Raw genomic sequence first — 23,004 nt, 5'->3', positions numbered from 1 at the left:
AATAACACATTTCTGCATTATGCATTCACACAAATCGACAATTTGATAATAACAAAAACAAAAGGTAAATTATTTACTTCGTTTTATTCGCTTTCCCCTTCTCTTCTTTATTCACATCACGCATCGCACGGAACGGCGTATTCTCTATTTTCGAGTTGATCCACATCGGCCACTCCGAAACTGGTACGGCCTCGTTCTCCATATCTACATAAAAATCGGTGAGGTTGGTGTTTTTGTTCGTGTTTTGTGTGTTCATGAGTTTCACTCCCAACGCGACATAATTGAACAACAACTTTCTCGTCTCGATATTTAATACATTTTTCTCCACATTGCTCAACCTTGTAATCTTGGACGAAAGTTCCTCGCTGACACTTTTACTCTTCACCTTTTCCTCTCCAAGTAACTTACTCAGACTCGTGACGTTCTTTTCAAGCTCATCAATCCTTTCTCTCATTTGTTTCACTTCGAATGTCGACTTGACCAAGTCGTCCGGCATTGTGTTCCGTTTTCCTTTTGATCCCTCCACCTTAAAGGAGTTAATAAGGTATTCCAAGTCCTCACTTTTGTGTTCCGCCTTTTCTCTCTTCTCATTTTCCTCAATCAGCAATTTTTCAAGCCTCTCACTTTTCGCCTTTTCTGTCTGTGTCGTTCCACTCATCCTTTCAATCTCCGCAATCTTCTCACTCAACAGTGTTTCATAACTCATTTTGGCGTCATCTTTCTCTTTTGTGAGCATTTGAACTCGATCTTCCAATCCAGAAACAACGTTCTTCATTCGCATCACACACAAAACTATCTTCTCCTTATCTTTCTGTAACATCGCGTTCTGTTCCCGACACTCATTCACAACGGATTGGACGTATCGCGCTCTTGAGTCATTCTCCATGTTTTTCTTGACGTGATCCCAAATGATTTCGTCGAGGCTATTCCGCGTACTCTCCATGTTGTTTTTGACCATTTCCACAATTTTAAAACTGTCGTCGAGAATCTGCCCCATCTTCTCTTCCGAAGTTTCCCAATTCTTGATCGACTCGTCCATGTACGCCGACTTCGTTTCCACATTCTTCATCATGCGTTTGATCAGATCGTCCTTCTCGACAATTTGATCTTTCAATTGCTGGATGGTGATTTGAAAAGTAGCGGCAAGGTCGGAGGAACTCTTTTTCTCCATTAACACCACCTCATTTTGGTCTTTTGCCGCCTTTAACTGCTTTTCAAGTCCAACAGTCTCTTTCTTTACTTTACTCAACTCGGACTCAAGACGTTCACATTTGGCAGTTTGCTCCAATCGATCTTCTTGTGCCATTTTCAGTTTCTCTAGAAGTCCATCTTTTTCTGCAAGTATTTGTGCTTTTTCTTTTTCAAGATCGCCTAACTGCTTTTGCGCATTTGTGTCTTCCGCCTTCTTATCTTCCGATGTGTAGTACTTCTCCACCTCTTCCCGCAGAAGGTCATTCTCACTCGTGACGGAGCATAACTCCTTTTTTAAAGACTCGATGGTTTGTTTCAGAGAGTCGACACTCTCTGTGGCTTGTGCATCAAGCGGATTGTCCATCCTAATTCCAGTTTTCTTTCCTTCTTTTCTTCACACTTAAGTTCTTTTTGACGATTTTTACTATCTTTCTTGATACTATAATAAACTACTTAAATGTCCTGAACTAATAAGGAATTAACCTCGATAATTGTTTCAACAAGAAACTGAATGTGGAAAGAACCCCGTTGTTTTACTTGAATTTGACGAATCTCAATTTATTCACTGAAGATCAAATTAATCATTAGAATGCTATTTTTATATAAATAAACTTGCCAAATACTATTTTCATTTCACTCTTCAAACTAAAAGATATTTATAACAAAAATTGAGAAGATATATCTAATTTAGAAATCATTAAAATGTTATTTTCAACCTATAAACTTCTTATAAACAAACTAGTTATTAAAACCACACTTTTGTCTATAATTAAACCAAAATTGTAAAAAGAGAAAAAATTCCATGGTTGATCAGATTGAAAATTATAACTAATTGTTATAAATAATTTTATTATAATTTCTGGTTTAGTACTTCGATTTGATCAACCATGAAAAAATTTGATGGTTGAGTGTTTTGCACGAATAACAAAAGAACACTGCACATAAAGCAATCAAACATAAGAAACTGTCGAACGAAAAGGCTACAACGAGCAAACAACAAAAAATCAGTTGTACAATGTTATTTTGCGTATTTATCAAAAAGCTGTTTGATTTGGGACTGAAACACCCTCTTTGAGTTCGCAGCAAAGACTTTTGACTTCAGTGCTGTTCGTTCTCCATTGATCAATTTCCTCATTATAAATTGTCTTGTCATCGAGTCGTGCGGCAACACTGGCAAGATTGGGTGTGTGCGCGTCGGTCTTAAGAACGGCGGAAATGGTTTAACGCAGTCCTTCGAAGCAATGGATATAGTGTACGACTCGTTATTTTCCGTCGTCAAATTTGGTGTGACAATTATGAAGACATCTGCCCAATAAGTTCTTTCTTTCCGCACCATCAATCACGTTTTCAAGGTAAATAAATAACTCAATAACTATGGTTATTGAGTTATTTATTTTATTAATACATAATACAAAAATATAATAGAATATAGTTTCTCTTTAATACTTTTAATACCAAGAAAATGACAAACGAGTGAAATGTGAAGATATATTTGACGGAACGAACACGTCGTCCTTATTAAGCTGTTCTTTAAAAACGATGACGACGACGTCATTTCCGACAAACCTTTTCCTTTCCAATGATTGCTCGTCCTTTGGTTCTCGAGGAATCATCGGCGCAACATGGAACATACAGTCATACGACTCAAACTGAATTGCAAAACTATGCGTCCCAGTCACGTCTCCTTTTGTGTCGAGTCCTCCCGCATAACGATCATATCCCTTTAACTTCTCTTTCTTTGCAATCAAATCCATGAATTTCCAGAATGCCGGCGACGGATTATCGTTCGCAAATATTTCGTTCTCCTGGTATTGCCCCGGCCCCACATAAACGACTCCAAACCGGTATTTAGTGATTGCCATTGACGCGTGGAACCTCATTAGGTCTTCATCAATATCAAAGTCGTTACTCATTCGTTCGATTTGAGTACTTCCATGGAAGACCTCTTCACTTTTAACGGCCGAGTCTTCACTTTGAATGACACACCGAATGATCCCTTCCTCAGATCGGACATACGTCTTCATGAACGTCGAATCTTTGATGCACGACACTATTTGGTTGTTTGTTTTATCAAAGTAGTGTTTAACGGCAGAGTTATGATAAAAATATTTGGTGTAACACGGAAAGTCGTCGTCCGTGTTAATAATAGTGTAATCGTTCAAGTCGGTGTCGTGTGACGTCGACTCGGGACCCACTTCATACGAGTACCCTCCTTGTATCAACGCTGTCGTTTGTTTGCTCGGCAAATAATTTTCAACAGGGGTTTTGAGAGAACTCCACAAATCGGCAAATTTGGATATCGGCGAGATTTCCATGAACTCAAACCACTGAGCACAATCGATGATGAGCTGCTTTGCGGGAGTTGGAATGGGTGGGTTAGTAGCTATGATTGGTGGGGTACTAGTTTCAAACATCGTGACAAGTATTTTCCTCATCAGTTGCAATTCATCCTCTGAAAAGTTGAGCGAGTCTCGCTTACTCGTAGGCCGCGAAAAGAGTTTGATGACAGAACTACGGCGCGACGTCGACTTGGAAGCCGGTTTCGATGCATGTTCGGATGTGTTGAGAGAGGAGAAAAGAGCTTGCTGTGTGGTGTTAAACCCTCTCAGAGACTCATCCACAGAAGACTCAGCGACAGACCTTCCACGTTTTTTTTTCCTAACAGGAGACAGTTCTGGTTTTAGTGTTGGTGAATTGAGAGAGAGAAAATCGGGAGAAGTTGCGTTGGAGTTAGTGGTCCGCGGGTGGTCTTCGCAGCTTGCGGATGTCGCTGGCTTGAAAAGACTTGACGGAGAGGGTTTCGAGTGGTGAGTCAGTGTGACTGAACGGTCAGAGCAGAGTGGTGAAGATGAAAACAAACAAGTACGTCTTTTGTTTTGATCATCTCGACCAAGGAGATCGGAGTTTTCTTCCGACATTAAATAAATTTTTTTGTTCTTTTAGTTTTATTTTTTTGGGGTAAAAAAAGTCTTTTAGTGATTGTCTTGAAGTGTTAAATTCAGGGAGAAATGCATCCTTTTTATTTCTATCATTTTTGTGTATGGTTATGGAAAAAGCAACATCTTTCTTTTGGAAAATTGAACACTGAGTTAAAGTATCTAATTGAATAAAACAGGGATTTTTTAGGTAATCTAAATATATTCAGTTGTTCTAATAGTAAAAAATGCCGAAAAAAAGAAATAAAGACAGATTTTCGTTTCTTTCACATAAGTTTACGGATTGACTAATAGAAATAGTTAATATTCTTTTTAAAAATAGTTTTTGTATTAATAGGAAAAATAAAAAGTTAAAGAAAACAAATAGAAAAAAAAGATATTAATTTAACACCTAGTTTAACATATTTTAAAGTACCTTAATACCCTTTAAATTGTGTTTCTACTAAAGTTACAGGAAGTTAAACTAATTAAATTTTTAGTTGAAAATAATTAATTAAAATAGAAATAAGTCATGTAGAATCTTTGTTATTAAATGAACTGGTTAATTGTTGGTATATTATTAGGATTATCAGTACTAGTCAAAATAAATTAAACCATAAAAATTATAAGCATTTAAACAGCAAAAAAATGGGTTGAATATAAAGTTGTTTATTTATTATTAAAAATTATTTTTTATAATTTTGAATTAATAATTATAATACAATGAGTTATTATAAAAAGATTTTATTAGTAAAACTTATTATTATTATTCGATTTAAAAATGAATAAAATCATTGATTTTAAATAAAAAAAACTTAATAATTATTAAAAACAAAAAATAATAACAAATCATCAATAAAAGCAAAAAATTTAAAATAATATTACTATTTATTAAAATCTAAAATAGTTCTAACTTATTTTTTTAACCTATTTTTATTAACCACATCTAATAAATAAAAGAATTTATTGATGCGCAAAAAAATAACAAAACCTTCTTTTTTTATTTTATTAAGAAATTATGGTTGAAATAATAATTTAAACAGGTTTCTTTAATAATTATTGTAAAAAATGAAGTAATTGCCAATAGCAAATATTGTTACTTTTTACTCAATTTATATTATGATTGAAATGGTTAATTATTAATTAGTTAATAGATTTGATTGGATTATATAAAACTATTCAACTTGAAAAGGTATTATTCACATGCAACGTGTTAACGACACTTTAATATTGCCTACACTTTTTTGAATCTTTTTACTTGCATCTTGTAATTGTTTAAAAAAGAATTAAAATAATGAACAATAATATAATACTAAATTAATAGTAATATAATTTTTATTTAGATTCTAACTTTTTCTAATTTATTGTATTATTGTTATTTTAATTATTATAAAATATTTATATATATAAATATTATATTTCATAATAAAATTTATATTATTATTTGAATAAAAAAAATGTTATAAATTTATTAATATCTTTTCATCCTATTAAAAAATAAACAAAAAAAAGAAAAAAATTTAAAAAAATTTTTAACACTTTAAATAACATTGAACAAAATTCAAGTGGTCTAAAAATCGGGGAAATATCGAGTTTATTAAATAAATTTCCGTTTTTTTAGAGTTTATATTATGTGCATAAACAATACCAAACCAAAAAAGGAAAATTATCAAGAATTGGATTAATATCCCTCGTAAAACAGGTCAAAACAAAAATAAGGGCGTTATTTTAAGTGTTAATAAATAAAAAATGTTAAACATAACTAACATAAAAAAATACTATTACTAATTCTTTCAATTAAATTAATTATAAAAGGACTTTGACTGTATTGATTGTGATAAAATTATAAAAATTATAAAAATAATAATTCTGAAAAGATGGAGTTTGTTTTAATTTCCAATTATAATTAACATTTGTAAATATAGTAAATGTATAGTACATGTTATTATAAATATAATTTTGATATTATAAGTAGTTATTTTAAAAGAAAAAGAACAATAAACTTTATTTAGTTGTGACGAAAAGATGCTGATTGGCGCTGTTGGTCTCTCTCGCAAGATGAATTTGATCACATTATTTCTATGTTTTATTTTTGGTATGAATTACTTATTACTTTTATCAGCATTGATACGAAGTGACATAGGGAGATTAACACTTGCTATAGGAGTAGTGGACAGTTTTGGAGGTATAGCGATGCTTAGTATACTAATAATCTTTTCCTATCTTCAAACAATTCGATTTCGATATCGAGTATTAGGCTTAACTTCCATGGTCATGAATGTGGTATTAATCTTCACGTGTTTTCTAACAACAAATTTGGTGTACAGTGACGAAGAAATTTCCTCAAGTATTTTATTTAAAAAGAAGTATTTTTATCTTCTTATCGAATTTTTTAATTCTGTCCTTCCCCCATGCAATTTTGTCGTATTTTTCTCACTTAGTTATTCGCTGTCCGCTCAGCACACAACTGCATATGTTTCTGGATGTTCTTTTGGTGTTTTGTTTGTTTGTGCTTTCACATTTGTGAAGACTGCATTTTGGGGATTTCTTCCATTGTTCATCATATCTATATTTGGACTCTTTTGTTCAATATTATTATTATTCTACATGCCATCCGTCTATTCATATTTGAAATCACAAGAGAAAATTGAGTTATCGTCGACTTACATCGACTTGGATCATCAAAAAGAAGAGCCAGACAGTGTATTTAGTGTCTTCATAGGTATAGTGAAACAAACCAAATACTCTTTGATCACACTCTTCTTCTGTTACTTCACATCACTCTTCTTACTTCCTCGTTTTATTAACACGGTGACACGAGAAGCAAACTGTAATAACGCAATGCATTATGGTAAGCTTGAATTCATTTCAGCACAGGTATGTTCACTCTTCTGTGCACTTGGCGATTTCATCGGGAGACTCTTGGAGTTCATTCCAAAGACTCCACCAACCAAAGTTATATGTTGGGGAAGTGTCGTGTACACTCTATTGTCTGTTTTTGTTGTATTACTCGTGTACTTCACAACAGCGGGGTTGGCACATGATGCTGTTCTTATCACACAATATGTGATGACTTCCGTTGGTTTCTTTTTAGGGCTTTTTAATGGGTATTTAGTGGCTTGTGCAATCGAGCACTCTCTCATCGATGTCGAGCCGCGACTGGCAGTCGCCGTTGTTTCTCTTTCGTTGTACTTTGGTGTTCTCATTGGTAACATTTTTCAAATCATCACTGCCACTATCGACAACGCCATATCGAGCAATTACCCAGTCACAAAATGTCCAAATCCCTTGTTCCCCTTCAATTAACTTACTTATTGTTTATCGCCAGTATTTAAACCACAAAAAACGTCCGTTATAAATGTAAGATAATTGGAACTTTTTATAAATAGAAACATAGCGAAATATCCCATTCTTTTTATCCAAATATTCCAAGAAAAAGGGCAGTTGAGAACAGTAAAAAACTGATGCAATACAACAGGAAAAAGTTCTTGTGGTTTTCTAAAAATAAAAGTTTAAAAATAGAAATGGAAAGAGCGAATGAAAATAAAAAGTCTTACAACCAAAATCAATGCAAATAAACTCCTGTCACTCGAAACAAGTTATTCGAACTCAAAAATTCAACTTCAAACACAGACAAAGATGCAACAGGAAATGACATGTGGGTGGCTTATGAAAGAGGGCGGAAGCTGGAAGAGTTGGAAACGACGGTACTTTGATTTAGTCGAAGACAACTTGTCATATTACAAAGACGAAGCAGTTTGTTATCTCTAATTTTTCCTTATCAACTTCTTCAAATGAAAGTTGTAGAAACACAAACCAACACACAGAAAAAGGTTCTTTTGGGAGTCGTCAATTTATCACTGGCGACACATATCGTTGCTGTTGACAATTACCACAAAAAGTTTAATAACATCATTCGGATATGTACACCCGCTCGAACATTTCATTTGAGTGCTGCGACGGAGGAAGAACGACTTGCGTGGTTGGCTTCGATCATCTGTCGCTCGGAGCGATCGAGCATCTGTAAGCCAAGAATCAGTACCGTCCCCGTCACACAAAAGGACTTTGAAATTAAGTGTCTTTTAGGGAAGGGAGCGTACGGCAAAGTCTTTTTAGTCGAGATGAAAAGCACACATGAGGTCTTTGCGATGAAGACAATTGAGAAGAAACAAATTATTGAATACGAGGAAATCGAACACACCATGTCTGAAAGAAGAATATTGTCAAAATTGCATCACCCATTTTTGGTCAATTTATATTACTCATTCCAGACTCCAACTCATGTTTGGTTTTCTACTCTTTTTTAGTGTTCTTGTCTCACATCTAGTTATTCTATATCATCGATTACTGTTCTGGTGGAGAGTTTGTTATCCAACTGTATCAATAATGTGTATTGATAGAAAGGTTCTATTTTTATCTTCAAAAGAATCGAAAGGTAGGAGAAAACACAGCAAAGTTCTATGCGGCACAAATTCTGTTGGCTATAGAGCATCTTCATTCTGCAAATATAGTATATCGCGATATTAAGCCAGAGAACATTTTGATTGGAGCAGACGGATATTTAAGAATGACAGATTTCGGCCTTTCAAAGGAAAATGTCACAAGTACTAACACAACAAATACTTTTTGTGGGACACCAGAGTACTTAGCGCCAGAAGTCGTTGTTGGCAAAAATTACTCGGAGCCTGTCGATTGGTGGGGATTTGGGGTTTTGATATTTGAAATGATTCATGGGCATGCTCCATATGTCAGTCCAGACATCCAAGAGCTCTTCCAAAAGATTATTAGAGACCCCGTGACATTCCCAATAGAGTCGTACCCATCACAAGAATGCAAAGACATCATCACCAAATTACTCGACAAAGATCCATTAAAACGACTTGTCGATCCAAATTCAATTAAATCACATCCTTGGTTCAAAGGATATGATTGGGATGGACTCTTCCAGAAAAAGATCACACCACCATACGTTCCTGTTGTCAAAGATAAAACTGATGTCTCCAATTTCAACAAAGACATTGTCGGAGAAAGTACTCTACTTGATGAGACCGAAGTGGTTGATTCAAAGGATTACTTCAATGATTTTACATTTGTTACTAAGTGACAAAATTATTGTTTTTAGTAGATGCCTATTATAGCGGAATCTAATTTAAAAATAGACCATACATTATATGTGTGACATACACTTGGTGTGCCGATATAATAAAGAGACGATAACAAAACAATAGTTACAAACTAGACAATATAGTTTGATTAAAAATAGTTTGAGTGGAAGAAGAACTGGAATGAGACGTTCTGGTCGATAGAGTAAGGTATTGTCTTTGCAGCGTCTATAATACCAACTAAGTCGATTTGCGACTTTAATTGATTTAAATCGATTTGCCCCACTTGATCCACATGTGACGCATTTGAGAGCGCGTCCATATCATTTTCCCACACAAAGAGGAGTGGCATTCTTGGTGCTGTTGTTGTACATATCGTTTGGAATTTTGTTCTATAATTGTAGTAGTTTTTGACGCATGAGAATGTGAAGTCCAATTCGTCGAAATCCTTTTTGATTACTTTGTCCAACTTCAGTTCGAGTAACTGCAATTTGTCTTTAATGAATTTGTACACCAAATAACTCACAGTGAAGTCGTTCAGTTCCATTGCACTCGACGCTATATTAATGAAGATTTCAAACGCTTTACTCACCAATTTAATCTTGTCCAACACATTTGTCAACGAGTTCAGTCGTTTCATATACTTTTCATACGCCTTACTATTTTTATAATCGAAGAATTCCGCCAATGACACGTTATTGAGCATTTCTCTGTTATAGTATATCATTTGTCTTGCTGTCAAATAAGGGTCGAGTAACACAAAATTGTCATAGTTGACGTCTTGTACCATTTCATCCGAACATGGTCTTTGTCTTGGGGAATTTTGTACTGACGATATTGGTGATGATGACGCAGACATCACCTTTTCCGTCTTCTTATTCCCCGACAGGGATCGTTTCTTAAAACTCGCCTTTTCAGGGGATTTGAGTTCCGGTAGAAATGGATATGAAGTGTGTAACAGACTTTTCTCTTCTTCTTTTTGTGCTCCTTTCACTGCTCGGATCACTGAATTCTTCATCACCTCCGTCGAATCTTCTGTCGCAAAATATTTCATCATGGCACTCCCAATTTCTCCGGGAAACTTGTCGACAAATTCAGAGAAACAGCACACCAACCGTTCAAGTCGACTCTTTCGCTCTACTTGAAATTGAGTCATTTTCTCCCCCTTTTCAAGCAGTTCAAGCTCTTTTTGTTTCTCTTCAATACATTTCCGACTCACGTCTTCAACACTCATGAAAAATTTCCAGCCCGTGACAAACGTTTCGAACATCCCTTGCTTGTCGTGCTTGTCGAGAGCACACTCAAACATTTTCTGTGGGGATATATGTGTGATTTTACCTTCTTCCGAGAAACTTGGATCGTCGTATGGTTCGAAGACGTGGACTGCGTTTGTGACTACGGTGTCGAGAAATGTGGTGCAAATAGGGTTCGTCATATTGTCCTTCCCAAAGATCATTTCAATCATTTCGCTAGTGGTGAAGATTTTCGACAACGCTCGGTAACACAGTTCGCCAAGTATGTACCTCCGCCTCTTCTCCGTCCTCCACACATAAATTCTTGGGTCGATGAATTGGATGTCGTTGAACTGTGGAAGCAATATGAAGTTGTGGAACCTAAAAATGTCGATGAGTTGATGTGGGGGGTTAAGTGTTTTAATTGATGTGAGAATGAGTTCTAATGTCGTCTCCATTTCCTTTTGTTCCTTTTCTTTCCCACCAATGAACCCCCGCAACTTAATAAAAGTTTTCTCAAAGCCACTTGTAGGCGAGTGGCTGTTCTTCTCACGACTTTCTTGTTGTGTTGAACTGTTTGAAAACTGTCGAATTGCTATAGTGTATTCTCGAGGAGTGATTGCTGTTGTATTAATTTGAATGGGTGGGGGAACACTATAACCAAATGATGCGCGTGTTCGGCGATTTTTAGACATGGTTTTCGAGTTGGAGTCTTAATGGTTGTTTGACATTGGTATAGTTTTCCTTTCTTCTATGTGGCTTTCTACCCTATGACAAGGCTTTTTTGCTTTGAAGTCCTTTACTCCTCCTCTAAATTTATTATTTGAATTGAAATTTTCTTCGGCGTTTGCAGATAATATTTATAACTCCTTTTTTCATTCGTCCGACATTTTAAAAAGACCAATTGACCTGGGAAATAAATATTTCAACGCATTTTATTAATTTGTGCTTTTTCAAATTTCTTGTGTTGTAATAAAAAGAAGCAAAATGCTAAAGAATGTGTTTGATTTATCTGTTATGACTTATTCTGCTTTATTAATAATATTTGAATTAATGAACCATAGTTTCTTGTTTCAAAAATTAATTGATTATGTAAAGTTGGTATTGGCAAGTCTAAGACAAAATTATTAAAGATCCAAAGTGAAATGGACAAATGTCGATTATCATGTTTAAATTCCTTCATAATTTTATTTTTATTTTGTGTAAAATACAACTCATTGTTAATTGGGTTTCGACATTAAAAATGTTCGTTTTTACTATTAAACTTAACTTCTTTCTAATTTATGTTTAATTATTATCTTTATTACTTTTCATTCTATTTCAATTCATGTAGAATCATTCATTAGTTTATTTATAATAAATAATATTAAAGGTTAAAATTATTCTTTCAAATTGTTTCACTCAATTTTAATTATATCTCCTTGTTTTGGTATTAAAAAGCGGATTTTGGCACCTATTTTAAATCAAATCTAGAAAAAAATTATTATCTTTATTTTAAAAAACTATAAATACAAGTAAAATAAAAATACTAATAATACTACTAAATGGCTTAACCATTCCAAAATGTTTTTCAACTTTAAAATTAAAAACAAATGTTTTTATTTTGGCAAACCCTTTTTTTTCAAACCAATGTTTTGTTTCAATAAACACATTTTTCACCAAAATATAATAAATGCCTTAAAACTATTTATATAATTAACCTTTTTATAGTTTTCTTTTAGTATAAATAAACCATATTATAAACATTGTCTTAAATACTGAAACCAGAAAGATACTATAAAAATACTAATTCATTTCTATTTGCAAATCACATCGAGTTGGTACATATTGAGAGGCTCTATTGATTGCTGGTGGTGGTGGTGGCATCATTGGCATTCCTGGAGCAATGGGTGGGTTGCTAAAATCGAATTGAAGAGCTGAAAAGGCGTTCCACATTTTTTCTAGTCGTGTTTCTATTTCAGTGAAAGGGGGTCTAAGACAAGCATCTGCCCAACATTCTTTGATCAAGTCACCCATTTCCTGGGGGAATGTACTTAGTATTGGGAGTCTATCTCCTTTTAAAACGAAGTCTGCGACGTCCCACGTATGAGAAAATTGTTGATATGGTATCTTCCTCAGAAACACTTCATAGCAGACAATTGCGAATGAATAGATATCAGTCTTCAAGTTATAAGGGAGATTCAACAGCATTTCTGGTGACATATAAATAGGTGTGCCAATTCCTCTCGTCATTGTGTTAGCAATATCATTCATCACAGCGGTTCTTGCAGTCCCGAAATCGGAGATTTTTGCATTTACTTTCTCTTGATTGTTCATTGAAACAACTAAGACGTTCTCGGGCTTCAAATCGCGATGCACCAAATTACTCCCATGAAGGAAGACCATTCCTCGAGCAACGTCTAACAGCATTTTCGTCATTAAAGTGTTTGAAAAATACGAACTTTCATACGCGCTCTTCAAAGACCCGAACTTAGCAAACTCAGTAACGATGGAGTAATGCTCGGGAGTGAATGAAGCACCTATGAAATTGATGATATAAGGACACCGCATTTTGTCCATCATCTCAACTTCCTTAATAAAGGATTCTAATACATCTTCAGGCCAACTGAAGGACTTTGTCTCTTTGATTGCGACATCAACACCTCGATAGACCCCTTTATACACTATTCCAAAGGAACCCTCCCCTATCACTTTCTCTTTTTGGAACTCGGTATAATCTAATGTAAGACTTGAACTGCTTTCTAAGACCAATTCTAAAGCTGCATGATCTCCAGTGGAAGACTCTCCCTTCCCCATATGAACTTGTACATCTATGATTTCATCTATAGAACATGTGCATAACATCGTCAGTTTCACACAGACTTTTTGTGTGATTCTTGGGGATAAGATCCCCATCTTAGGATCAAAGTGAATGGCATATCTATGATCTTCTCTGTCTAATGGATTGAAATTGAATGTGTAGTAATTCTTTGTTTTGTTAGTAATGTTTATTTCATGGGAAGTCTCCACGTTAATATTAAGTGGCATATCTTCACTCCCAAAAGTCAGTTTGGTGGTGTCAAACTCCAATGGGAAGTATTCAAATAGTGTGAAGTCGTAGTCGTAATTTTTGACAGAGAACGTCTGCTTCTTGTTCTTCCGAGGGATAGTGAATGTTATGATCAATATAGCTATTGTCACAATCACCAACACACCAAGAACAGCAACAACTACGGATACCACAATCACTAAAATATCCTTTTCTCCTTTTTCATAGGAGCATTTCCCGTCAATGAAATACATGTTCGAGTGACACAAACAATTTGTGACATTACAATACTCTTTATTCACACTTTTAATAGACACGGATATGTTGTCATAAATGTAATTCAGTTGTGGTACAGAAAGTCCTCCTAACCACACCGAATTTCTTGAAGAACAAACAGAGTATCCTGTATACCCATATGCTATTTTCCCTATGATGTGGATGAACTCAACAATTCGAGGAGTGTAACCCTTGTCTAAGATATTGTCAAAGAAGACATACGCACCTCCACAATGTGGCATATCTTTAGTACTATATCCTGGGGTACCTACTACTATTATTTGTCCATAAGATCCAATATTATCAAATGGTATATTTTTATAGGGTTTCACATATCCACTGTTTGACTCGCTATAAAATGGAATGTTGGTGATCTCCTCTTCCACAGAATAGTCTGTTGAAGCGTCAAATATCGCGACTTTGTTATACTTACTGACTGCTACATACAACACATTATTTCTTGTGAATCGAATTGGGTCGTATTGGTATGTTTCTGAAGGATTTAAATACTCCGCCATGGTGATTTTTTTGTGGAAGACAAATTCCCCATTTAAGTAATACCCGTCGTCAGTGACTTTTAATTGATATATTGTAATGTCCGTTTTGTTCTTCACTGCAATAAGATCCGAGCCAGATGTGACATACTCGCCACATGGAAATTGAGACGACACTTTTAAAGTCAATGTCTCTAATTTGACACCAGCAAGTGTGTAATCCACACATGTTATAAGTAAGTCAGTTTGTATAGTTTCATTTTGGAATAAAATATAACTGAGTGGAGAGTACTGTCCAATTTTTCCGTTAAGTGTTGAATTGATAAGTATCTCGGGAGGGTTAGTCTCCAAATCGTAGTATGACAATTTGCTGTCGTCCAACACAAATAAAGATTCTCTCATATCGACAATTTGAGGTCTGTGCATTCCATTGATTCGAATTTCCGCAGTTCTATTTTTGACAATGGAAAGCGTTGAGTCAAAAAATAACGTTTGGACGATGGTGTCATTGAGGTAGTAATACATCGGTAAGTTGTGTCGTTGTTCGCTTAGTTCGTTGTAACCGATATATGTTACAAATTGGTAATAGTCTTGATCAGCCTTAAATAAGTCAATGTCTTCAAAAGTCTCTGTTTCGAGTTTTGTCGGCGACGCCCAAGTAAAAACAACCACAAGAAATAAATTCAGAAGTGTTCTGAATGGCATATACAATGGTATTCAAAGATTCTTTCGATGTATTTCTTTGTTATATTTTTAAATATAAAGCAATTTGTTTTTTTTATATATTGCTATATTATATTGGTTCTCTTATTGGTAAATTGCCCTTTTTTATAGCAATATTTCTACGTTTTCAAATGATGTGTTAAAAAATAAAATCAATTCAATCCAGTTCTTCACTCTTTTGTTTTTCTGAATTCCTCGTTATTTTCGTCTAATTCTTCTTAAACTCGAAATAAATAAATATTTCCCTTCATTTGTTTAATTAAATAATGGCACAAATGATTTATTATAGATTTGTTATAATTTAGTATGGTTCTCTTTATAGTTCTTTGTTTTGCTGGGTAGATTTGGGAATCAATATTGTCGTTTGATGTATTTTAATACTATAAATAGTTGATTGTATAATAAATTTTATTAATTATTTATTTATAATTAAAAAAATACTAACGAATATTTTTTTTGTTAAGAAAAAAAATTCTAAAAAGACATAATACAAATAAATTATAAATTATAAAATTTGTTTTATTAATTGATTAACTAAAACACATTCCGAAATTACCTTATTGTTATTAGAACTTTTATTATTCTATTAATACACACTAAAAAGAACAAGTAAAATTTTAATTTGACCAATGATCTTAAAATACAAATAAAGCTTTAAATAAATAGATCCCAACCACCCGAATCCCGAAAATATAGTCTAGATAGAACCATAAATAATAAAAACCAGTGGGAAAAGAAAAGAGAAAAAATGAAAAACGATGAAAAAAAATCAAAATTCGCTTTTTATGGACAATGAACTGTAAAAAGGCCAACTTTAAAATATAATCTGGCGGTATGTCATTCCTCTCTTTTCTGTTCAAAAAGAAACAGATGAATTTGTTGGTCTGCGGCTTTGACGGTGTCGGCAAATCGTCGATGTTATTAAAAATGCAAAACATCGATCCAAAAGGTATCGAAGTGAAACCCACGACAGCATACGCAAACCCATCCCTTAAATACAAAACCTTCGAGTGGCTCTTTTGGGACGTTTCAGGCGCTCCAAAGTTTAGAGGTCTTTGGAAGAGTTATTATCCCAACGTCAAAGCAATAGCTTACGTATTCGACGCTTGCGACACAGAGCGTTATGATGACGCAAAGACTGCTTTGAAAAACATGATTAACGACGGTGAGCTTAAAAATATGCCGTTCCTTATATTTATCAACAAAAGTGACAAACAACAGGTAGACAGTCACGAGTTTCTCGATAAGCTCGAACTCACAGAAGGTCAAAAAAATAGGTGCCAGGCCTTCTCGTGCTCGGCGTTCACTGGCGACGGCCTTTTCGAGGGACTCGATTGGCTGTGTTACTACTTGAAGAAATCCGGTGTTTAAATGATCCTTCGTTCCTCTTTTGTTCTCATTTAATCACTCATCTTGTGATTATAATTATGGTTACCCCTTGTTTTCTTGTCATTAGTATTAGAATTTAAATATAATTATTTATAGTTAAAAATAGTACAATTTAGGGAGTTTGTATTCTGTTTTTTACTTGTTTTTTCTGAATATTTTCACATTGTTTTTAGACTAATAGACGGGTTTTTATAAATTATTTTTTCTATTTACAACAAACTGATTTTTGTAAATACACGTGTTGTATTATTACTATTATTTGTATAACACTTTTCCTAATTTGTCATTAACCACTGAAAATGCCATAACGTCAAATTAAAAAATAGTAACCCCAAATTAAAATAAACTATAAAAAAAAGGAATTCACTTTCGGTTTTTCAAACTGTTTTGGGAAAAAAGAAAACAGTTTATACTTCCAAAAAGTAAAAATGATAATTAAAGCGAGTTTTTTGTTCCAATTTATTGATTTGCCCAAGATAGAAAAAGGCAGAACGAGAAATAGGAAGAGGGACAAAAAATTAGGGGGGATAATGGGAAAATATAAAAATTTGAAGGTCAATGAGAGTAACAACTTGACAAAACCAGCGATGGCGACGGGCGCGCAAAAAAAACAGATCCTCAACACAATTCAAGAGTCCTTGCTTGATTTCTTGTCGCAACTCAACTGTATCACGTCGTGTTCCGACAAAGTTGAATCACCACTATTTAAGAAAAGATCCAGCCTTCGAGAGATAGCACAGGTGTGTGTTGTGTTGAAGGCAATACACGAAGCTGTACAAAGCGGAATCAGCATTACCAAAAGGCACATTTACTATTTGGAAAAGGACTTGTTTACGTGCCAGAATACAGTCGACAGGATCATAAAGAGACTCAGCAAGTACGTATTTAAAGCCCCCAAAGAGGCGTTTAACGTCATTGCAGCGCCTAAGGGATTTTTCAACGGGAATGTTGGGTTTGGGAAAAATCAGTCAAGCGCAACTACACGTCTCATTCCAACAGTTCCCTTTCTCGCCAACAATAGCGCAAACACCCATATAGCGGGTATTCTTGTCGTCGAAAAGTACACTGTCTTTGAGAAAATAGTTTCATCACATTGGTTTGCATCGATGAAAGGTGAAATCCTTGTCGTCACGGGTTGTGGATTTCCAGACACTGCAACTTGCGTCTTTGTCAGTACTATCTCAACGACAACAAAGTGCCCGGTTTACTGTTTGGTCGACTTTGATCCATGCGGGCTCGATATTTTTGCAAGTTACGTCGAAAAGTTGGGTGATGTTGTGGTGAAGCTTTTGTTATACAAACAAGTGAAAGGAGTATTTGACCAAATAAAAAACACACACAAGCTCCCGCTCAACGCCGGTGACGTTAACCGATTGCTCAGAATCAGAGCGGAAACAAATGACGACGAAGTCAAAAACGTTGTTGAGCTCCTTCTTGAAAACAATTGTAAAATTGAGATGGAGGCATTTTCGTCGACGGACGAGTCTATGCTGCTCACAGACTCGTTTCTTCCCTCATTGTTTCCACAATATCGGCAGAAAGTTGAGGAGTGAATTTCGTTGGTCAAGAGTTAATAATTGATTATTTATAGTTGAATGAACTATACATTAGTATTTTAAAGTTTGGTTCATACAACCCCGTTATGCCTCGAAAATATTTTATTTTTGCAAAGATTTAAAATAATTGGTATTTTATAGTATTTTTTTCTATTTTTCACTCAATAATTCATTTTATGCATAATTGGTTCATAGACTAATTCTTGTTTGTACTATTATTTATTATCGAAAAATTTATATTTTGAGGAATATCAGACTTTAATAAAAGCCAAATTGAAAGCAATTTTTAACACATGTTTTTCAACTGATAATATTATTAAATATATAGTAATTTTAATTAATTATATTAATTACTTTTATAATAGAAGTACACAAGACTCGTAATAGATAAAAGCCGGCAAACAAGAACAAAGATTCCTTTATTTAGAAATGGATTGTCACCAAACTTCCCGAGACAAAGGCAACAATTGCTATGTAGTGAAACTTGAAAACTGAACTTCAAAGTTGAGTAAAAAACTCCAAATAAAAATAGGTACATAATTGGGTCCACGTCACAATGGAGGTATGTATGTGTGAAGAACTGGATAATGCAATGTCGGACAACAAGTGCCCCACATGCGGAAAGCGTGTCTATTTCAACGAGAGACTCACCTTTGCTGGTCGTGACTATCACAAAATCGGCTGTTTCAAATGCACATCATGCCACAAGACCCTCGAAATTTCAAAAGCCAGAGAGTCGGACGGATTACCTTATTGTGTCAACTGCCATACTCAAAAACAGGGCTTAAAGGGTTTCCAACCAGGAAATGTATTGACCTCTTACACCGGATACGGTGGAGGAAGTGGATCAACTGATAACACTTCAGTTGTTGGTGGTAAGGTCGCAGAAGCCGCTGCTGCTGAAGACGCCGAACAAAGAAGAAATGCTCCAGCACAAAAGGTTGCTCCAAAGGCCGCTCCAGTTGCTGGTCCAAAGTTCTGCCCGAATTGTGGTGCGAAAAACAATGGTGGCAAATTCTGCCCAGAGTGTGGTGCTAAGTTCTAATTCGAAATTTTCATTTTTAACTATTTTGTCTCTTTTTATGGTTTTATTATTGTTTTATATAATTTTTCAACCCATTTTTAATTTGTTTATTATTTTTATAAGTATTTTTATATATATATAGTATTTTATATTTGTAATTTTGGGAAACCATTAATTATAATATATGAATATATAAAGATACTATAATAATAATCGAAAAAGGTTGTTGCACTTTCTATTCAAATAATATACAAATAATATAAAGAGTACTTTAAAAATGTCTTAATCTACAAAAAATAGGAAAGAGTTGTTTATTGAGAATATATGAGATTAAGATACAACAATCAAAATTTAAACTTTGTAATTCTATATAAAACTAATTATTATTAATACGATAATTATAATAATAAAATGACTTCTCGTAAAGAAAATGGTGGTTATTTTTATAGATTTGTACATAATTTGACTAATTAACTAATAATAATAATACTTTGTTATATTTAATAAAAAGAATTAAAATATGAAACACATAGAAGGAGAAGACAAGTATATAACAAATGCTAAATTTGTAGTAAAACTTCTTGTAAATAATAGAAAAATAACTGAATAAGTAAACTCGATTATGAGTATGAGAAAAACACGAACGACGTTCTCTGTGCCAAGAAAGACACAAGTAGTTGATATCGACGATAGTCACAAGGTTCGAGTTATTGTAAAAAATGGGGAGAAGTGGATTGGCTTGACATTTTCACCGGCAGGCACAACACAAATGATAATTGAATCTATCAAGGCTCAACATCTAGTCCCCGAGAATGAAGCTTTTACGTTTTGTTTGTTTAACCTTCCGTTCTACTTTAATCCGGAAGATCCAGTGTTTGTTGATTCATATTCATATATCTTTACTTTTCAAATAAAATTCGTTTAAAAAAAGATTTTACATTTCAAAAACAAAACATTTAACATAAAGTGCTGGAGGACAAATCTGGAAATTTTGTCTTGCGTATGGGTACCGAATTGTGACTACCATTCTCCCAACCAAATCTACTGAGAAGTTTCTCCATGTGTCCAAGTTCCTCGAGTTTTTAGAATCTACTAAGATTAATTTCTTTATAATAGGAAAAGAATACACAGCTATGTTAGCAACAATGCCTGATGAAAGTAGGGACTTTCGTGCGTCTCTTGCAAGGTTTGTCTTTATATTTTCGATCACAAGAAGAATTGGAATAATAAAAAGAGTTATTCAAGAAGAAGTTGAGTGGTCGGAAAATCATAGTGACAAAAGAACGATTGAAGAGAATGAATATGTCTATGTTGAGTCTGAACCGCCTATACCAAATAAAATGCAAAAAGTGAAGATCAATGGGAGGTATGGCAATGACTTGTCAATGAAGACAATTGCACAGTCATTGTCAGACACAGTATGTACTGTCATTAATTCATTGTACACAAAACTTTTCACAATGAAACCAACTCTCTTTGATGAAGGGTCGACTGCCAATGATTTTGTCCTTAAAGTGCGAGGCTCAAATGAATTTTTGGTGCCCAAGTTTGTTATATAACAAGACGAAATGTCAAGTATTAACAGAAAGGAAGAATGATGGGAGTGAATACACGTTGTGTGATTTTGATTACATTCGGCGATGTGTAGCACACAATGAACCGATTGACATAGTCTTGTACAAACGTTCCAAGATGTATCAGTATTTGTACGACCCCGAGAAATTAAAGATGTCAAAATATTTTCATATGTTTGTTGGCAACAATTATTGGGGGAAAACCGAGAAAATTTCGTTGTTTTTGAGTCAGCGTGGGGCGATGATCAACTTTGGGATTCAGATCATGGGGTGTGGGAAATTGAAAATGAAACCCAATGATCAGCGTTTTCTCTCTCGTATCTATTTTATCGCGTCATTACACTATGGCACTCGTATTTTATCAAAACCTGAATGTAGTGAAGTGATAGAAGTGATCGATGGGTTTGTTCAAATTAGTACCCCCATCACTATATTATTTGACATGTTATTATCAACATTACCTAAAGAAACGCGTCTTATTATTTCAGTGTATTACACTGAAGCACAACTTGGAAGTAAAGGTGGTGAAAATAGAGAACACGACATCTGTTTAAGTACTGTGAATTGCAAATTAGTCGATTACAATGGGTACTTCATGAAAGGGACATTCAATGTTGGGATGTGGGAAAATATCAACCCTAATCCATATGCAATGTGCTGCGAGAATAGTACTGGTCGGTGCAAGTTGATCTATCGAATGATTGAATTTGATAAGCCCGTGAAGATGGACACATTTATAGCTACCAAAGAGGAGCTCCGACGCACTCTCCAACAAACAAATAAATTACTTCCAGAACATAAAGACATGTACAAAGCAGCCGTAGAGGCAGACCCCCTTGTTTCTTTGACTGAGGAAGAAATTCGACTCCTTTGGATTTATAGAGGACTTGTAATGAATACAAAGCCTCGCGCTTTAGCAAGACTAGTGTCTGCTGTAGACTTTACAAAGCAAGACGAAGTCATTGAACTGCATAGACTCCTTGAAAGATGGCCTTTATTAGAACCAACACCTGCACTCGAACTCTTAGACTTTAGATTTCCTGATGAAAAGGTACGACTCTTTGCTTTGAAGTGTATAGACGCAATGAAAGACCATGAGCTTGTCGACTTTCTCCCACAACTTGTCCAAGCATTGAAATTTGAAATTCATCACCAGAGCTTCTTGGCCTTCTTCTTGTTGAGGCGTGCTCTCAGAAACAAAAACATAATCGGGCACCAATTCTTTTGGTTCTTAAAAGCAGAGATGCATGATAATAGAGTGGCTGAACGCTACGGAGTCTTGTTAGAGTCGTTTTTGAATGGGATTGAGGGGTACAAAACTGAACTGTACAACGAAGTGAATTTCCAAAACGAGTTGGTTGTCATCGCTAACGAAGTCAAAAACATCGCCGACCGCGAGGAACAAAAGGAATATTTGCGCAATGGACTTGTGAAGCTCAAATATCCCGAAGAGATGTCGCTTCCTTTAGACTCTCGATTCCGAGTCAAGAAGCCAGTGAAAAATTGTGGGAATGTATTCTCGTCGAAGAAGAAGCCACTAATGCTAGTTTTAGAAAACGTTGATCCGATTGGTAACAACATTACGGTCATTCAAAAAGTGGGAGACGACTTACGACAGGACGTATTAACTCTTCAAATGCTTCAACTGATGAATAACATATGGAAGTCGGCTGGACTTGATTTGAGAATGTTACCATATCGATGTATAGCTACTGGTGATGAAACTGGCATGCTTGAGTTGGTGCAAGACTCTGAAACATATGGGAAGATCATAGCAGATAATGAAGGTACCTTTAGAGTCTTTAAAGAGGATCTACTAACAAAGTGGTTGAAAGAACAATGCAGTCGCCCCGAGTCAAAAGTGACATTCGACCAAGCAGTCGAAAACTTTGTGTATTCATGTGCTGGCTATTGTGTTGCCACATACATCTTAGGCATTGGTGATCGACATAGTGATAATGTGATGATTAGAAAAGATGGCAAATTTTTTCATATCGACTTCGGACACTTTTTGGGCAACTTCAAATCGAAATTCGGCGTGAAAAGAGAGCGCACACCATTCAAATTTACTGGACACTTTGCACATGTGATGGGAGGACGAGGAGCTCCAAACTTCAAATTATTCGAAGACCTCTGCTTAAGAGCGTTTGCGTGTATAAGAAAACAAGGTTCACTTTTCATATACTTATTCAGACTCATGCTTGCGACTGGAATACCTGAATTACAAAGCGAGAAAGATATCGAGTACATGAGAAACATGTTCATGTTTGACAAAAAAGAAGATGAAGCAAGAGAGGAGTTCAGGCAGTTGATTTACAAGTGTCTAGACGCCAAGTCGCAGACTTTCAATGACTTGGTACATGATTATATGCACTATAAATAACAAAAGATGCTATTTATTAATAAATATAGATGTGTGACTTTATTAATAGAATATAATTACATTAACTAGAATTGCATAGCTCAGAGTTCTATAAATATATAACAAAAATATAGTTAA

At 34.8% G+C, this 23,004-nt stretch overlaps 10 protein-coding genes across 10 annotated transcripts; 6 read left to right on the top strand and 4 right to left on the bottom strand.

The window, feature by feature from the left end:
• Window positions 1-73: 73 nt before the first annotated feature.
• Window positions 74-1,555, bottom strand: EIN_229780 (synaptonemal complex protein, putative; the record flags this gene model as incomplete). Its single annotated transcript, XM_004255168.1, has 1 exon — window positions 74-1,555. One exon carries the CDS (start codon window positions 1,553-1,555, stop codon window positions 74-76), a length of 1,482 nt encoding a protein of 493 aa, XP_004255216.1.
• Window positions 1,556-2,209: 654 nt separating this feature from the next.
• On the bottom strand, window positions 2,210-3,626 carry EIN_229770 (rap GTPase-activating protein, putative; the record flags this gene model as incomplete). The annotated part of the gene is made up of 2 exons (XM_004255167.1): window positions 2,210-2,496; window positions 2,663-3,626. The coding sequence occupies 2 exons, from the start codon at window positions 3,624-3,626 to the stop codon at window positions 2,210-2,212; spliced, it is 1,251 nt and encodes a 416-aa protein (XP_004255215.1).
• A 3,087-nt stretch (window positions 3,627-6,713) lies between these two features.
• On the top strand, window positions 6,714-7,412 carry EIN_229760 (hypothetical protein; the record flags this gene model as incomplete). Its single annotated transcript, XM_004255166.1, has 1 exon — window positions 6,714-7,412. The coding sequence occupies one exon, from the start codon at window positions 6,714-6,716 to the stop codon at window positions 7,410-7,412; it is 699 nt and encodes a 232-aa protein (XP_004255214.1).
• A 231-nt stretch (window positions 7,413-7,643) lies between these two features.
• Window positions 7,644-9,210, top strand: EIN_229750 (hypothetical protein; the record flags this gene model as incomplete). Its single annotated transcript, XM_004255165.1, has 4 exons — window positions 7,644-7,862; window positions 7,934-8,389; window positions 8,434-8,468; window positions 8,511-9,210. The coding sequence occupies 4 exons, from the start codon at window positions 7,644-7,646 to the stop codon at window positions 9,208-9,210; spliced, it is 1,410 nt and encodes a 469-aa protein (XP_004255213.1).
• Window positions 9,211-9,359: 149 nt separating this feature from the next.
• On the bottom strand, window positions 9,360-11,135 carry EIN_229740 (hypothetical protein; the record flags this gene model as incomplete). The annotated part of the gene is made up of 1 exon (XM_004255164.1): window positions 9,360-11,135. The coding sequence occupies one exon, from the start codon at window positions 11,133-11,135 to the stop codon at window positions 9,360-9,362; it is 1,776 nt and encodes a 591-aa protein (XP_004255212.1).
• Window positions 11,136-12,225: 1,090 nt separating this feature from the next.
• Window positions 12,226-14,943, bottom strand: EIN_229730 (serine-threonine protein kinase, putative; the record flags this gene model as incomplete). The annotated part of the gene is made up of 1 exon (XM_004255163.1): window positions 12,226-14,943. One exon carries the CDS (start codon window positions 14,941-14,943, stop codon window positions 12,226-12,228), a length of 2,718 nt encoding a protein of 905 aa, XP_004255211.1.
• An 852-nt stretch (window positions 14,944-15,795) lies between these two features.
• Window positions 15,796-16,332, top strand: EIN_229720 (ADP-ribosylation factor, putative; the record flags this gene model as incomplete). Its single annotated transcript, XM_004255162.1, has 1 exon — window positions 15,796-16,332. One exon carries the CDS (start codon window positions 15,796-15,798, stop codon window positions 16,330-16,332), a length of 537 nt encoding a protein of 178 aa, XP_004255210.1.
• A 548-nt stretch (window positions 16,333-16,880) lies between these two features.
• On the top strand, window positions 16,881-17,903 carry EIN_229710 (meiotic recombination protein SPO11, putative; the record flags this gene model as incomplete). Its single annotated transcript, XM_004255161.1, has 1 exon — window positions 16,881-17,903. The coding sequence occupies one exon, from the start codon at window positions 16,881-16,883 to the stop codon at window positions 17,901-17,903; it is 1,023 nt and encodes a 340-aa protein (XP_004255209.1).
• Window positions 17,904-18,498: 595 nt separating this feature from the next.
• EIN_229700 (Muscle LIM protein, putative) lies at window positions 18,499-18,951 on the top strand (the record flags this gene model as incomplete). The annotated part of the gene is made up of 1 exon (XM_004255160.1): window positions 18,499-18,951. The coding sequence occupies one exon, from the start codon at window positions 18,499-18,501 to the stop codon at window positions 18,949-18,951; it is 453 nt and encodes a 150-aa protein (XP_004255208.1).
• Window positions 18,952-19,552: 601 nt separating this feature from the next.
• On the top strand, window positions 19,553-22,887 carry EIN_229690 (phosphatidylinositol-4,5-bisphosphate 3-kinase catalytic subunit delta isoform, putative; the record flags this gene model as incomplete). The annotated part of the gene is made up of 4 exons (XM_004255159.1): window positions 19,553-19,803; window positions 19,898-20,116; window positions 20,165-20,476; window positions 20,520-22,887. 4 exons carry the CDS (start codon window positions 19,553-19,555, stop codon window positions 22,885-22,887), a joined length of 3,150 nt encoding a protein of 1,049 aa, XP_004255207.1.
• Between the last annotated feature and the right edge of the window lie 117 nt (window positions 22,888-23,004).

This window comes from Entamoeba invadens (genome assembly GCF_000330505.1).
Source record: "Entamoeba invadens IP1 unplaced genomic scaffold scaff_1105074725849, whole genome shotgun sequence".
In the NCBI taxonomy this organism is placed as follows: domain Eukaryota; phylum Evosea; order Mastigamoebida; family Endamoebidae; genus Entamoeba; species Entamoeba invadens.
Note: the sequence above shows the minus strand (reverse complement) of the source record. Positions and strands in the feature narration are given on the sequence as shown.